We start from the raw sequence: 16,498 nt of genomic DNA on the forward strand, positions 1-16,498 counted from the left end.
TTCGGAAATTTAGTTGTTGCGCCCCTGCATGCAAGTGATAATTACTATAATAACTAGTGTGAATTTTTTAAACCCATTTACAAGTATCACATTAAGTGAATATCTGTTGAAAATATTTCCGGCAGAACAACCAATGCAAAGGAGGTATAGTGTTAAATTTACAGAAATGTATTTTAACTATAATGTATGTATAAGTGATGGGGAAATGAAGAAATTACATAGGCATAAAAATTTACAACTTATTGCCACAAAATGTCACAAATATAACCGATTTACCTATATTCAAAAGAACAATCAAACATGTTCTGTTAGAACATCCTTCCTACTCTCTGATAGAATTCTTTGACCTAATAACAAATAAGAAAACTAAACTCTGGTAAATTTTATTTAAATACATCACAAAACGAGGAGAAAAAAATTGAGTTTTGTAAACTAACTCTTCACTCTGGGCTTTAGACTTCAGTTTATACAATTTCTTATGTACCCATGTTCTTTTTTATGTACCCATGCTTTTTTTTTTAATCTCTCTTTCTTACTTTTGAAATGTAAAAGTACTCTGTAATATTTAGTTTTTGTGGTTGTACAGTTTGTTTGTATATATGTATAAATTTCCAAAAGGGGGGGGGGGGCAATATACCTTTTTATAAAGAATCATCGATCCCCCACTATTGAAGCGGGGGTCCGGGGGTCCTCCCCCTGGAAAATTTGTATTTCGAGGTGGAAAATGGTGCTATTTAAGCAGTTTTAATACCTACAAATTGATTACACAGCACTTTCTTTGCCCCCATTTGCCCCCACTTCAAGGTTTCAGAAGGGGGGGGGGCAAAATACCCTTGCTCCCCCCCCCCTGTTGTTGCACTGCTGTATATTTGTATTAATTGATTTGTTCTATATTACGGAGTCCTTACCTCCATATGGGATCTACAGAACAAAAATTGAATAAATAAATAAATAAATAAATAAAATCAACGTGTTGTGTGAGAGTTCACCCTAACAATGTTGTCGTCGTTGTTGTTGTCGGGAAGAGCTGAAGCTGACGCCGGACGTGGCGGGGGCCACCTTCATGGCGGCGGGCTCGTCGGCCCCGGAGCTGGCCACGGTCGTCATCGGCGTGTTCTTCGCCAAGGACGACATCGGCGTGAGCGGCGTGATCGGCTCGGCCGTGTTCAACATCATGTTCGTGATCGCGCTGTGCGGGCTGTTCGCCCCGACCGTGTGCCACCTCAACTGGTGGCCGCTCATCCGGGACTGCACCTTCTACTGCATCGCCATCCTCGTCATGCTGTACGCCATCAACAACCGCAGCGTGTCCTGGTCAGTACATCCGTCGGTGGGGCATTTAACTTTGTTTTCTCGTGCAATGAGTACCTATGCAGTTAAGTAATGGTATTCATTCCAGCCTCATTCCCAGGGCCGGTGCAAGGTAAATTGGCGCCCTAGGCGAAAAAACTTATTGCCCCCCCCCCCCACCCCCACCCCCCCCAGACGGACAACCCAAAAAAATTTTTCCTTGCCTCAAAATACATCACGTAAGCCTAAGATTTTGTCAACAATCAAATGTAAGCAGGCTTGTGTTTTTTTTTTTTACTTTTTTACTTATTACAAATCATAAACAGGTCACCGTGGACTTTAAATTATTACTTATATCAATATAAACATTCCAAACTGTTAACAAAAATCCATTTTCATTTAGTTGCAATAATCGTTAAACATGTTATATCAGCTGTTATGTGTCGTGCTGCGCCGCCCCCAGCTACTTGGCGCCCTGGGCGGTTGCCTAGTTCGCCTATATGGACGCGCCGGCCCTGCTCATTCCAAATAATGACACAAAATGTACATGACCCTACCGATTATTATGTAATTATTTCAATTCATAAACAGTAAGAGTGTTTTGCACATAACATAAAACCTTATTTTTTTTGGAGACAATAATTATTCATTTTACAGCTATTATGTTCATGATCCCTTACATGCAGGATCTTAATTTTAACTAGTGATGGATTGACATCAGAATTTACGAGCGACGGATTTGACTCCAAAATGTCAATATTTTTAGTTTACAGTATTAGAATTTAAGACAACTTAGAATAAAATATGACCTCGAATCCAACACAATTTTTAATATCGATTCAAATGCAAGGCAGAGTAAAACGTGACAACCTATAAATAAATCAAATGCAAGATGACCCAAATTGTACAAGATAATGTGGAATACTGGGATAAACCCATTTTTGATAGTGAACTGATTTTTATAAGTAAAATTTTCCAAATAAAAATATTTTTTTAAATGTAATTTAAAAGGTTTTGAGATAAGAAAGGAGCAAAGGCAAAATTTCATTTTGGGGGGGCGGGAAATAAAACCACTTTGTCAACTGTTTGCTTTCAAATTCTTTCCATTTGTTGGTGAGAATTCTTGGGTAAAGGATCATGAACCTTACTTCACATGTGTATATTAGCTGTCTTAACTCCTACCCAAAATAGGTACATGTTGAGCAATTTTTTTTCACACTGTTCAATTGGCATGCATTTTGGTAATGATACTTACTTGTGATTATTTATAGAATTATTTACAAAGATGCATCGAAGTACTTCTACTATTTGCTAAAAAAAACATTCTGTGTATCAACTGCCAATGGCTTGTGAATTAAGTATTCTAATGTAATAAGAACTTGGCACCAATTATCTCTCTCATTAAAATCAAGCAAACTAATCAAATGACAGGATGATTTAAGTGTATCATATTTTCCAAAGTACACATTTATTTCATGAGTAAATAAAAATTAAAAAAATAATTTTTGTATTAAATAAACTTTAAATAAACAAGGGGTTTGGATAGTTACATTATCATTCTCAATACGGTTGTGGTTTGTGATTTTAGAAATGTAACCTCTCACATTTCATCACCCAAAATAGCAAAAAGCTTTCACTGCAATCTCTCATATTAATGTGCAACATTATGTAAGTGGCAATTGGTAAAAGCAAATTCGTGAAAGGAACGGAAATGTGAAACTATGGTACTGCCATCTGTGGTGGATGACTCAAACCAAAGTAATCAAAGCCAAAAACAAATTTATTTTATTAACTGTTTGATGAATTTTAACAAGATGGACAGTATTTGAATAAATTCCTTGTTGAAAATCAAGTCCAAAGCTGGGATTTAGAATATTTTTCAAATCTTTTTAGCTTTTATCAGAGCCGTTTCATTATATACTTTTAAACTTTCGCTCTGCTAATCAAATGATTCAGTGGTCGACGTAACTGGTCCGGCAACAAATTCTAGTGGCGTGTGCAGAAACTACGTGTGATTTGTGTCAAGAAATGTAGTTGAAAATATGATTTGTGTACTTATCACGTTCCGCATTATATTTAAGAATTCTACGTTAAAATTTGTGTCTGAGATTTTTGTTATAAGTGTATTTACAACGTAATGACTACAATGGGTAGTATTTCTTTTAAATCTACTTAAAAAAAACTTTCTTCTCACACATTAACATACTGTCATCACTTCATAATATATATTTTTTTCATATAGCCACCCTATCCCTACTCACCTTGCATCTGCCACTGATTACAACCTGTCAGTTAATGCGTGGATACATTTATGACATATTTATGATGTGTGAAAAATATATATAATAGTATGAAAGTAGATGACTGTCAATAACATGTCTTTCATACATAAACCAGACATCTTGCCAGCATGCTGTCAGTAGTGGATGGTTACACTCCAGACACTTCAAATGGTACAATCATATAAATTTTAGAATCTTTAAGAAGTGTTCATCATTGTATTTTTCATTTTTTTTAATCATCTTTAAGAGTGCCCTGCAATGCCATAGCATTTACAGATTAACTTTGTGTGTCGGCTGGTGAGGATACATTTATTATCTCTCTTTTGCTCTTGCATTTTTAGTCTGTCCGACAGCTATCGAGATGTCTGGTACCTTTAGTACGTTGTAGCTACAAAACACAGTGCAAGGTCTTTAATCCGCCACATTCTGTATATACACCAATTGAGCCGCTTACGTTCAGATTTTTGATGTGTAAAACCTTAGCTCTCAGTGTACAAGATTTGGTAGGGGTAATTTCGTGAATGGAAAAGATATGAGTTACCACAGTGCTGTCATCTTTGGTGAATGGTGTAGACCAAAGTTCACAAAGCCAAAGGGAAACTTTATGTTGTTAACTATTTACTGAATTTTAACAAAATGGGCAGTATTTTAATGAAATTACTTGTCGAAATTCAGGTCCAAAGCTGAGGGTTGGTATTTTTTCAAAGTTTATTTCGCTTTTTATCGTAGCTGTTTCATTATATAGTTTAAACTTTTGTTCTGCGAAACGAATGATTTGATAGTTGATGTAGCTGCGGGTGCGGAATCTACGTGTGAATAGCGTCCAGAAATGTAGTTGAATACACAAATTTCATATATTTAATCACGCTCAGCAGTATTTTAAAGAATCCTAAATTAATTTTCGTATTTTCCGGTTATTTACATGAAAACACATGATGGTTAGATGTTACACTTCTTTTGTGAGTACTGAAAGACTCACTCACTTTTTTTTTGGTGTATTCCGGTTGTTGATCCAGTCTGCTGGGTCTCATTACTGAGCTGCCGGCATTTATATTTTGCTCAGAGTTTATCGTAAGTGTCCGTTTTCATTTCAGTACGGTGTTTACTGTTTTCTAGAGGGTCCGTATTACGAGCACATTTCCGTAATGATTTTTCGGAGACCAACATTAATTTTATTAAAACTAGCCAAAAAAAAATTGTACTGTATAATATTTTTCTTTGGCAAAATGGCCCCAGTCCAGCATGGCAGTGGTACAGAACCGTGCCAGATAAGAGACCTATCACTGTGGATGGCTAAGTCAGTCCCGCACAGCACAATGAAGCATCAGCCACATTCCACAAGCGTGACGTAATGTGTCTGAAGCTTAGGTGCCGTGCGAGGGCGAAGCAGTGCACGATGAGAGGGCGTTGTTGGCGGCAGGGGAGCTGAGACGTCGGGGGGGGGTGTGTGTGGCGAATCGTTTGCAGGGGTGAGTCCCTATTGATGCTCCTGATGTATGCAGTGTACTGCGTGGTGCTGAAGTTCAACGCGCCCTTGGAGCGCTGGGCACAGACGCTGCCTGTGCCCTGCAAGCGCCCGCTCCCCGAGGAGTCGTCCTCGCTGGTTTCCTACAAGCACCTGGACGAGGATCGCTCGCGCCGGCCCAGCTACACGGCCAGCCCCCCGCCGGAGAACACCCTCAACTTCAGCGTGGAGCCTAGTGAGTGCCCTCGAACATGGCCTGGACTCGGGGTCCAATCCCCCCGGAGTTAAACACTGTCGCCATAATTTGGTTCGACACGTTCTGCAATTCAGCGCCAATCCCCAGTCGAAGTGACACCCAACCCGAAATTAAAGACATTCATATCCCTGTCGGAAATTAATGTCTCAATATTTGCAAAATAACAGAAAAGGCAGTACGTATGTTATTATTTTGAATTTTTGTACAAGTGAGTGGAGTTCATTTTGACAAACAAAGAACCAAGAATTTTGTAGCTCTATAGCTATAAGGAAACATCTTTCTATGTCTACTATTTATTTAGCGCTATCTGTGACATCTGAAGGCATCAAGAAATTATACTTAGTAATTTATATCGGGTTGCTTGCATTTAGTTGTTCTTCCCCCCCACCCTGGTCGTGGATTCCTGTTTTATAGTGGGTTACACATCACTGTGTTTACAGTCATAGAGTAACTTATTACAACCTTTGTTAAATATCATTGTATGATACATTAATTTCTTCCCAGTTTTCCAATTAAAACTTTATTGACGTATAATGATCAAGTAAAATATTTAACCTGGCACGGCCATGTTCAAAAGCAATACGGACTAACAAGCTTTTACTTCTCCTAGCACTGCACATTTTGATAAGCACTAATAGAAGTATTTTTTGGCATTAACAGAAAATTTTTATCTGGTCACCCTTATCAAAATATTTGACCTTGAATTAGCAAAAGTGGAAAATTTTGAAAATTTGATGCTAAACCAAAAAAAGCAAGGGGTTAAAACTCATACTTTAACTCGACACAGCTGGAAAGTGTTCTAGCCGTAGTTATTACACAGATCTTTTGGTCTTGTGGTTTCAATCCCAAGTCATCTTAAAAGGTAATGAAAAATGCTGCAAATGTTCAATATTTTGGCACATTTCAAGGTCATTTTAGTTAGTTTTTCAGAATTTATTTAATATATTTTTGTAAATTATATGTAAGCCTAGAAGGTTCTCTTTTTATCAGCAAATGTAAGAAACTTCTATCTTTTAGTCAAGGCCAACAATGAACATTAGTCAAAACCTCTACAAGGCCCCGTTTCTGCACACAGAATTTAAGAAAATCGAGCCCTGATTCAAAATGGTGGGACATAAAAATAAAATAAAAATAGTTTTGAGCTAATTATTGACAGGACTTCATTTGGTAAAAGAAAATTAAATTTTTTCTAAAATGGTCAAGCAACCACACCTTTGTGATTTCATTTGGAATTACCAATCTGTATTTTTTTTTTAATTTTCCGAAGCCAGATCCGGTGGTCACAGTGCTCTGCCCCGCAGGGTCGCAGCAGCCCATGGAAAGTGCGACCGCAGCCCAGATGCAGCCGGGAGCTGGCCCCCCTCCGGTGCCTCCGCCCCCTGCAAGTGCTGAGTACTACAAGTCCAGGGAGTCTCAAGGAGAAGAGGTGAGTTCGGCACACGTGCTTTTAGGCCGAGGCTCACAGAAAGCTAACTCTGTGTTCGCTGCACCAGGAGGCCAGATAGGATAGTCTAGTTCGCTTGGAATTTGGGATTTGAGTGACATTCCGACAATGATAATATTCTTCTGGCTCTAATAGTATGTATGTAAACGTAAAAAGAAATGGACCATGAAGTTAATCTAAAAAGAAAATAATTTGAAGATTTTCGTAATCTGATGATGCAGCTTCTTCTGAGGACAAAACCAAATTTATGGATTATTTCAGAAAAAAAAATACAACTCAATGTGATAGCATTCCCTTGAAATCAAATCCCAGGCATTTTCCTGCATTCTATATTCTTCCATAAACATGGATATTTTCGTAATCTTTCAATGACTTTTTCATCGACATGGCTATTTAAAGTACAATACTGAGAGAAATTAAACTTCATAAAAAGAAAACTCAGAAGTACGGCAAAATTCAGCGTGAAAACAAATGTTTTTGGTTATCTGCGCATGTGTGAAGTCAGCAACATTTAGAGAAATACGCAAGAACCAAACACCCGGCAATGTCGCAAATTGCCAACAAAGCGCGACACAGCTTGCTGTGGCCAGTGACACCTGAGACGCAGCTAGCTATATTTTACTCATGTAGCAAACATTGTGAGCATAGCGTGTGTTAGACAAATTGCGGCTCGGTTTCACCTGCAGTGATGTAATTTTTTGAAAGAAGGGTAAGTAGAGGTGACAGAGCATAGCCAACAGAGTGCAACAAAAGTGTAAAGCTCAAACGAAAAAAAAAAAGGTGCCACGATCAAAAGGGGGTGCAGGAGTGGGGTGCTCAATGGAATATTTTACATTATAGCACACCTGCTAATTAGTACACTTCAATTCTCACATACTTGCACTCGTGCATACTTCCTCAATTTTTTATATCTATATCGATGAAGTTTTCCTTTAATTCTCATCCATTTTTTTCTAATTCGCACAAATGCTGAACTTAAACTTTCAGGAGATGAAATGTTGTACATGACTTGCTAGGACTGTACATACTGATGAACATACGTTTTGTCTGAAAATTCATCAAAATAAGCATGTGCAATAATTCTTCAGCATTAGTAGAACAATATAAGCTATATAGTTGAATGTTTACTTCCATTCAAGTCCCGACTTTTAAGAACCATCGCCGTTAAAACTGTTAGTTGTTATAATGTATGCACATTACATGAACTGTTGATGGCTATGTGCAACAGTGTCTAAACAGTGTATCGTCAGAGGTACTTCCTAAGACTGTGAACTGGTTTGTCGAAGGTTTCTCCGATGGTGATGCCCACGGACGGAGGGCTGCTGGCCAAAGTGTCGTGGGTGGTGACTGTGCCCATCCACGCAGTCTGCCGAGTGACGATGCCCGACTGCAAGAAAGAAAAGTGGAAGCAGTGGTATCTCTTCACCTTCATGGTTTCCATGGTTTGGATATCGTTCTACTCCTACATAATGGTGTGGATGATTACGATTGTAGGTGAGTGTATTTTTGATGATAAGATACTAACTGGATAGGGAACACTTCAGCACACCACCAATTACAAGGGACAATATTATATGGTAAATTGCAATTAAGCCAAAATTACACCAAAAAGCATATCAATACATCATATAAACAGAAATACAATTTAATATACCATAAAGCACTGAAATGCAACAAAAAATCATTATAATCAGCTAATTTAATTTACTTATCTCGGATTACAAAAAAATCTTTGAATGTATCAAATGATATGAATGTAAATTATTTAGCATGGCGTTTGTACCAAAATTTATGTACTTAATAGATTGTAAAATATTTTGCATTTTTTTTTCTAATGCAACTTTTATTTGTTTTGTTTCCAATAGTTTGACATGCTTAATGCAAATTATTATATTGTAAAAGTGCATCATGTATCTGTCACAATGACACTGTTTTAGTAAAGTAAGCATCATTGAACAAGTAAGTGTTGTATTTGTTGAAAATAGTGCTATCTTTATAAATGAATAAATACAGCTCATAAAAATAAAAAGAATAACACCAAAATATCCTGTTTTAAAAACAAAACTGGCCTTAAAATAAAACTATAAAATCTTGACTTTACCAATTACTAACAGAGTTTTGAAAGATCATATAGGTACTCAAAATATAGGTAACCAGTAAAAAAAACTTGAAATAGCCTATAAAAAATAACTTTTTGCTTATTCTAATATTAGGTATAGGAAACAATTCTCTTCGGGTGAGGTCGCAGTACATATATATATATATATATATATATATATATATATATATATATATATATATATATATATATATATATATATATATGCAAGTAGGCTAACTTAAATTATGCTATTATGCAAGTGTGAAAGTATACAAGTATAAAGTATGCAATTGTGCACGTATGAGAGTCCAAGTAGGAAAGTGATAAAGCATGCAAGTTTGCAAGTACACAGCATCATTTCTACCTCTCACCCGCCTTCTCTTCCTCTACTGGTTCCCCACCACGTGCCTAACTATTCCTCTCGTGCGATCGGAATTTTCGTTAACGCTCCAAAATTGTAGCCCCCCTCAGGAAAGAAGTTTCCAAGTGCAAACATAAGGTCATGGGTGTTGCAAGGATATATTTTATGGGGGGGGGGGGGGGGGGGGACTTCAATTGATTTAATATTGATGAATATCCATCCCCTGGAAAAAAGCAAGGGGTCCGGGGGTCCTCCCCCGGGAAAATTTGGGGTTTGAAGGTGCAAAAAGGTGGTTTTTAGGCATTTTTCTTTCCTAAATATTCTTATTATAGTTGGTTGCAATATATAATTTATTTTTTATAAAAAAATATTCTCAGAGAACAAATTTGTAAAAACACAGTTAACATATCTGTATTCGGTATCGGACCTGATTTTGATTTTACACAAAGATATAATTAAAAAGTGCTCACATTACCACGATCTCCCATTACCACAATCTCCCCCCCCCCCTCCACGGTTGCGACGCCCATGATAAGGTTGTTGGAAGAGCAGCGAGACGCACCAGTGTGAGTGTGTGTTGCAGGCAGCACGCTGGGCATCCCAGACACCGTGATGGGTCTGACGTTCGTGGCGGCCGGCGTGAGCGTGCCGGATGCCCTCTCCAGCCTGGCCGTGGTCAAGGAAGGTAACTGTGACGTCTGGCATCGCGGTGCAGAATATCTTAAGTTGGCAGCCGTGGCAGCGGGCAGGAGGCCAGAAGTGTGTGAGAGGTTACGTTGCTGGTCGTATCTTTGAAATATTTGTGCAATGGGAGTGCATGACTTGATGTAAGCTTTTGGACATATGTGCCATTGCTAAAGCACTTTTTCTGTAGAAGAAAACTAAAAAAAATACCCAAAAGACAAAAAAACAAACAAATTAAGCAAAAAATTGCTGTTGTCAACAGGATATAAACACCACATAATATTCCATAACAAGAATATGGTCAACAAAGAAAAATAGACTAAGAGAATGAAAAAAAAAAAAAAAAAACCCTACAAATGACAGCACAAAAATATTGAAACCAAAAAAATTCAGCACAACAGTTGAAACGAGACAAAAACACGACAAAACGAAAAAAACACGATAGTTTTCCAAAACAGAAGAGAACGGAAAAAAATTTTTTTTTTTTTTTGTCTTTTGGGTATTTTTTAGTTTTCTTCTACAGAAAAAGTGCTTAGCAATGGCGTATGTCCAAAAGCTTACATCAAGTCGTTGGTCGTGCAGTACGCAAACTGCGGTGTTTTGGGGGCAACGAGGATCGCAACCCATAGGGTGGTTAAGGATCACGTGCAGACGTAACAGTAAGCGTCAAGTCGGTAACCGCTGTCTCATGTTGCGTATCACTGGAGGCAAGCGCACAAGGGAAAAAAAAACACACGCACACGCATGGATGCATGGCCACCATTCACATTAGAAGTGAAACTTAAACAGATAGAGGTATAAGAATGTCTATGAACATGTTTAGTGTGCAAATGATCAAGAGAGCTAGTGCACAAGTATGCAAGTGTGCTATAATGCAGCCATCGCACTTCTCCACCATCAAGCGCCCCACTCACAATCATTACCCTCTAGGCATTACACTTTCATTACGCTCTAATGACATCACCGCCTTGATTTACCCTATTGGCTGTGAAGAAGTTTCAATTTTTAAAAAAGATTGAGCTGGGGCCTGCAACATCTTAAATACGGATCCGTGGTTATAACAGAATTTGAATCGTACAATTCCTGTGTTTTCCGAATTTTATAAATTAATTTCTTTATTTTTAACGTTTAGAAATCTGTATTCCCTAACAAGCATCAATTAAAAAAACCCAAACAAATTATATCAGTCGCAGTCTTTTAACGTAGGTACTCTCTATATGGTAATTAGTACGCGATAACAAAACAACAAACTACATAATATTGGATATATCACAGGCAAATGGTTTTACTTTACAAAAATTAAAAAAAAAAAACTAGCAAAATCACTACAATTGGCTGTTAGAAAGCTGGCCAGTAGACTCTCATGTCTGGCAATTGAATCTCTTTGACCGGTGGTTAAAGATAACACAACACTGCAGTGGTTAGCTCAAGTTATCGACTGTGCAGCATTATGTCGCCAATTACCTTAACTTTAGGTAGTGTAGTTTCCCGTTCAACATTAAATAAAAATAAAAAATTTCTGTCCACTTACTTAATTCCCCAAGAATTCAAGGTTTTTCTCCAGTTTGTTGCCACACTGCCAACTTGCTATAAGTTAAGAGCTTGGCAATGCATTTTGATGCATAAGAATCATAAATATACATAACTTTAGATAAAACACGAGCAAATGCCCGGCATACGTTGCTATGCCTCTTTCAATTTTTTGTTATTTGTTTGAAGTTGGTACACACATACAAGGCATCTCTCTCTATCTTTCCATGTATATATCTATATATCTACATCTATCTATATATCCCTCGCTCTCTATATATCTGCATATCTTCCTCTCACTTTCTCTCTATTATCTTCATATCTATATCTTTACAAAACGGAAGACGAACACACAAGCATTCATATATATATTTTTTATATTTTTTTTACCTGTCGCAGGTATGTCATAGGTATATAAAACACGCACGTATTCGAATGCAACATTGTGTCAAAATTTCAAAGCAATCTGTGAAGAACTTTAGGAGATTTAAGATTTTGAACGAACAAACATTTTAATTTTTATTCACATAGATTACTCACAGTTTTTTTTTTCCAACCTCAGGTTATGGTGACATGGCAGTTTCAAACGCTGTGGGAAGCAACGTTTTTGACATCCTCGTCTGCTTGGGACTGCCGTGGTTTATGCAGACAGCCATCGTTAAACCAGGAAGTCACGTCAATGTTTACAGCAAAGGTAAAGACACATCACAGTAAATTATACGTTTTTAGCTTAAATTTGTTATGCATTTTAAATACTGTAGTGCGACTCTGAATATAATATGACCCCAATCTATTTGATTACGAGACCACGTAAAAGACTTTACTTATTGGAAATCACAATTCAAGTGCACAGCACTTGCAAATTTTTTAAATTATTAGGTTTATTCCATATTTACTAGACTCTTTCCGGAACCCCTTTCGTCAGTAAAGTGATTTACATAGTCTCTCTTGAAACACCATGTAGTTCAGAGGTGGTGGCTATTCAGCAAGTAAAGAATGCGGTGATATACGGTGGGTGAACTGGCCAGCAGTCACGGTGGCATTTGGCGGTGTGGAGTGTAAAATAGCTTAAAAGAAATGCAAAATGTGACTCGCACTTCGCCAATGCTAATTGGCCAGTTTTTCCCATATTGTCCTATTACAATATTTGATGACACTTACTTTCAGGCACTGAATGTGTGATTTATAGCCAAATCTCCTAACACCAGCTCCATGTTTAAAGGGATAATATTTATCCATTCATAAAATTAGAAAAAGGATGAAAATTTATTTTTTTAATTGCCTTGTCTGTTGTTGGTTTTGCAACTTACAGATTGATAATGGATGGAATAAAAATGTTGTTAAAAATTGCACATCGGAATTTTTTTAAAACATTCTTTTTTTCTTTTTCAGGTTTGACATATTCAACACTTTCTCTTCTGTCAACAATTCTTTTCCTTGTGGTGACAACTCATCTCAATGGCTGGAAACTTGATAAAAAATATGGTTTTATCCTGTTGGGTTGGTACCTGCTGTTTATCACTTTTGCTAGTCTTTACGAGCTAAATGTATTTGGAAACCTAAACCCTCTTGAATGTCCAACAGACTACTAAGATTTGCACTAAACTATGAGACTTGTGTGTGCAGGAGTTTTGTTTAGCTGTTCACAGTATTATAAATCTAGGTGTAAAGTTTGTAAAAACAAAAAAAAAATTATTGTGCTGGATTTAAATAAATATATGTACATTTGTAAATATATAGGTAAAACAATACGAGCTCATTGAAACTAAAGCAAATAAAAAAAAAAACCTTTTGCATATTAAAACCGAAAAAATCTATGAAGGCAGCTCATGATGGTCTTATGCAGGTTTATTAGAAAGTGCATTATTTTTATATAGAAAACCAATAGTAATATCAAAGCTGAACGAATATTAAAATAAAAGGAGCCCTTATTTTGCTACTTGTTTTATGCTCAGATAATACACATTACTCTTATATGTCAAAAATTACAAAACATGTAATTAAAAATACAATTTGCACAAAAAACTAGCTAGTTAAAACTAAATTTTTTAATCAAATCATATCATAAGTTGCAAATCTTCTATATCACAGCCTGGGACTGATACACCACTAATATGTTAATAATGAGCTTGTAAATAGCAGAATCAGCTAATGTAAACTGTAAATATTTATTAGCAGTTGTGTATTTAGATGGGTGTGTCCGTTAATTTATTAAACTTCAGAAGTCTCGTCAGTTCGGCGCAGGCATTATTTCCAGCTTTTGGATGCATCCGCTCTTCACTTTAACTGTATAACTATCTATAACAACTTGACTCGTTGACCCTTTCAGGTGCTGATGGGCTGTAGTGAACTATTTCTGCACTAAACTTCCCCATCATCCCATGCCGGTGTACTGGTTACTGCATGTCTGAAAGCAACGGGAACCTACGATTTACAACCATCCAATACATAGCTTCCTTCGCAGTCCACCACTTAATCTCAAGAGGGTAGACTACTCTAGGAAAAGAGAGAAGTTATAAAAATGTAGCACAGGATGTTAAATGTCTGAACCTTAGAAGTGTTGCTGGATATTCAAAAAGGGAAATAAAGTGACGAACGTTAGATGTTTCCGGGATACTTGAGATTATTTAGATGGTGGAAAAAGTATGGTCAGGTGATGGTAGGATTGTAAACAACAAATCAAAAAAAAAAAACAGGTAAACCCAGATGTACTAAATCATAATGAAGACACAAAACTTTCACTCATGATTTCATAACTGTCAGTATTCAAACCAAGTTATGCTCTTGCTAGCGTGTACAGATTTAAATTTATTTTATTTTTGTTTTCTGTAATTAGATGTTGTTTTTTTTCCCCACGCTAACCTAACCAATTGGAAGAGTTCGCTTGTGCTCCAAAATGCATCAGCTGTTTATGTGTTTGTGCTTTCAGCTGTGAAAAGTATTGTCAATGAACCGATTCTTGGTGTACGTCACACCTTACATAGCTGTATGCCCTGTTTCAGCATGTGAACTAGCCTTAACAATTCTTTGTTTGTTCCAGTTTCCGTAAGGGTGCTGGTATATTTTATTAAATAAAAAAATGTTACTACAGAATTATGGTGTTACCAAAAACTTGATACTCTATGTAAGCTTAATTTATTATAATAGCAAAACCAAAGTATGTAATCTCAAAATTACTCTGGAGAAATGTGTGTTGATTGTGTGATATAAAATTTATATATAACATTTCATAACATACAAAGCTATAATTATAGATTATGAAAGGAATAAATGCTTAATCTTATAAGGATGAATGTGTTGAGTGATAACGAAAGAAATTATGTAATGTCAATGAGCTTCACAAGAAGTTGTTTGAAATTATCTGATAACGGAAGACAATAATTTATAGCCTTAAACTTTGAACAATATACATACAAAAATTGCAACTGAAAGCATTTGTATGTACATGAAAATGACCCTAACATAGCATTGTTTGTGTAATTGGTAGATAGTATGTGTACTAATAAAAAAAACTACAGAATGTTAGATTGTTACACTCATGTGTATATTTTCCATGATCATGTGTGAACCTCACAAAAGAATTATGTTAATTAGTTGTGTATATGTACATATGTCATAAACTGGAATAAAAATGTATGTAGAAAATTCTTATACGTAGTAAAATTAGTAGCTAAACATATTGGCATGTAATGATATTACAAATAATTCTCTAAAACTGTTTAATGTGAATTGCCTAAAAGGCTATGAGTGATGTAAGCTTTATGAACGATGTTAAACTTTAAAAAGAATGAAAAATATAACAGTGAACACATACATGTATTGGTATTACTTCATTGTAAAGCACCATCATTTAAGATATTGTACTGACATTTGTACATACTTATGTCAAATTAATAAATTTAACCAAAATCAACGAAAACACAATTGCAATTTAGCAAAACTTGCTGCACTTGAAAAGAGTGCTATTTAAAAGAAAATATGTTTTTATACAGAATGTTAGAACTTAAAAACATTGGGGAGAAATTTTAAATGCAGACTGAGACCTAGATTTTTGAAGTAGTTTAAAACCTACCTGCTAGATAGTAGCTTTCATAATATGCTACTACTAACATTGATTGTGAGAAGTAATGCACAAGCTACTACAGGCTAACAAACCAGTGAAAAATAATTTACTTTATTTTGGTAGCAACATATTTTACGGTGGCATACCAGAAATGTTACATCTCCTACTAATTTATGCAGAACATGCTTATTATAAAACACAGCATTACGTTTTTCTCACAGTTTAAATCTGTTACTAAGTTGTAGTCAAGTAGTTAAATGAACATTATTAACCTAACATCTTGGATTTGAACCTCCCGGCCAAGTATTTACTGCTGGTAGTTATGGGCCCACCCAACAGATAGCGTCACATGTCACACAAAAATGGTTTCAGTAAGAGTAGCACTTCTACTTAAAAAGCATCATTAACACAATTAGACCTTGTTTTTACACATAAAACAGCAACACAGCATTTCTTGTGCAAAGTGAAAAAATAATATTGTGGTGGCGTGGTGCAGATCTGAATGCACTTGAATATTTTTCCTTATGAAGTTACGGACTACCAAACCACTTTTCCAAGCATGTTCGTTCATTTAAACTTGTATTAATACAGTAAAACTCTTTTAAGAAAATTTTCTGCATAATACGTTTTGAAAAATGTAGCACGTGATCTATTAATTCATAATATCATTATACCTTTTAAATAAGTTTTCCCTGTTAATAAATCTGAATTTACAAGTACTTGAGAAACTCCCTCAGTTTGTCAACGTAAGTACGTATATACTTACTATAAATTACAACTAACCAAAGTTTTAAAAAATACACAAGAACAAGACATATTTTCTGTGCAAACAAAAAGCTTTTTTTTTTCTTTTTTTTTCCCCCCAAATTGCCGGTGGCTAGGCAACATTCAATTTCTTAAAACCCTGCTTTGTCTGCTGAAGCAATTTGCATGTGTTACCAAGCTGTGGAATGTAGTCATAAGGATACACAACCAACCATACATACAACACATTATGTACATGATCACCGATAATGGCATTT

General features: G+C 36.1%; 1 protein-coding gene across 1 annotated transcript in view; it reads left to right on the plus strand.

Annotated features, from left to right (window-relative positions):
• Positions 1 to 15,224, plus strand: part of LOC134539553 (probable sodium/potassium/calcium exchanger CG1090) — an 87,216-nt gene extending 71,992 nt beyond the window's left edge. The window contains exons 4-10 of the mRNA XM_063381688.1: positions 1,026 to 1,314; positions 5,040 to 5,272; positions 6,595 to 6,719; positions 8,024 to 8,231; positions 9,783 to 9,884; positions 11,976 to 12,107; positions 12,806 to 15,224. Of these exons, the coding sequence (XP_063237758.1) occupies positions 1,026 to 1,314; positions 5,040 to 5,272; positions 6,595 to 6,719; positions 8,024 to 8,231; positions 9,783 to 9,884; positions 11,976 to 12,107; positions 12,806 to 13,005 (1,289 nt within the window). The 3' untranslated portion in view covers positions 13,006 to 15,224. The remainder of the gene's footprint in view (positions 1 to 1,025; positions 1,315 to 5,039; positions 5,273 to 6,594; positions 6,720 to 8,023; positions 8,232 to 9,782; positions 9,885 to 11,975; positions 12,108 to 12,805) is intronic.
• Positions 15,225 to 16,498: the final 1,274 nt, after the last annotated feature.

Source organism: Bacillus rossius, chromosome 15, assembly GCF_032445375.1.
Source record: "Bacillus rossius redtenbacheri isolate Brsri chromosome 15, Brsri_v3, whole genome shotgun sequence".
Taxonomy (NCBI): Eukaryota; Metazoa; Arthropoda; class Insecta; order Phasmatodea; family Bacillidae; genus Bacillus; species Bacillus rossius.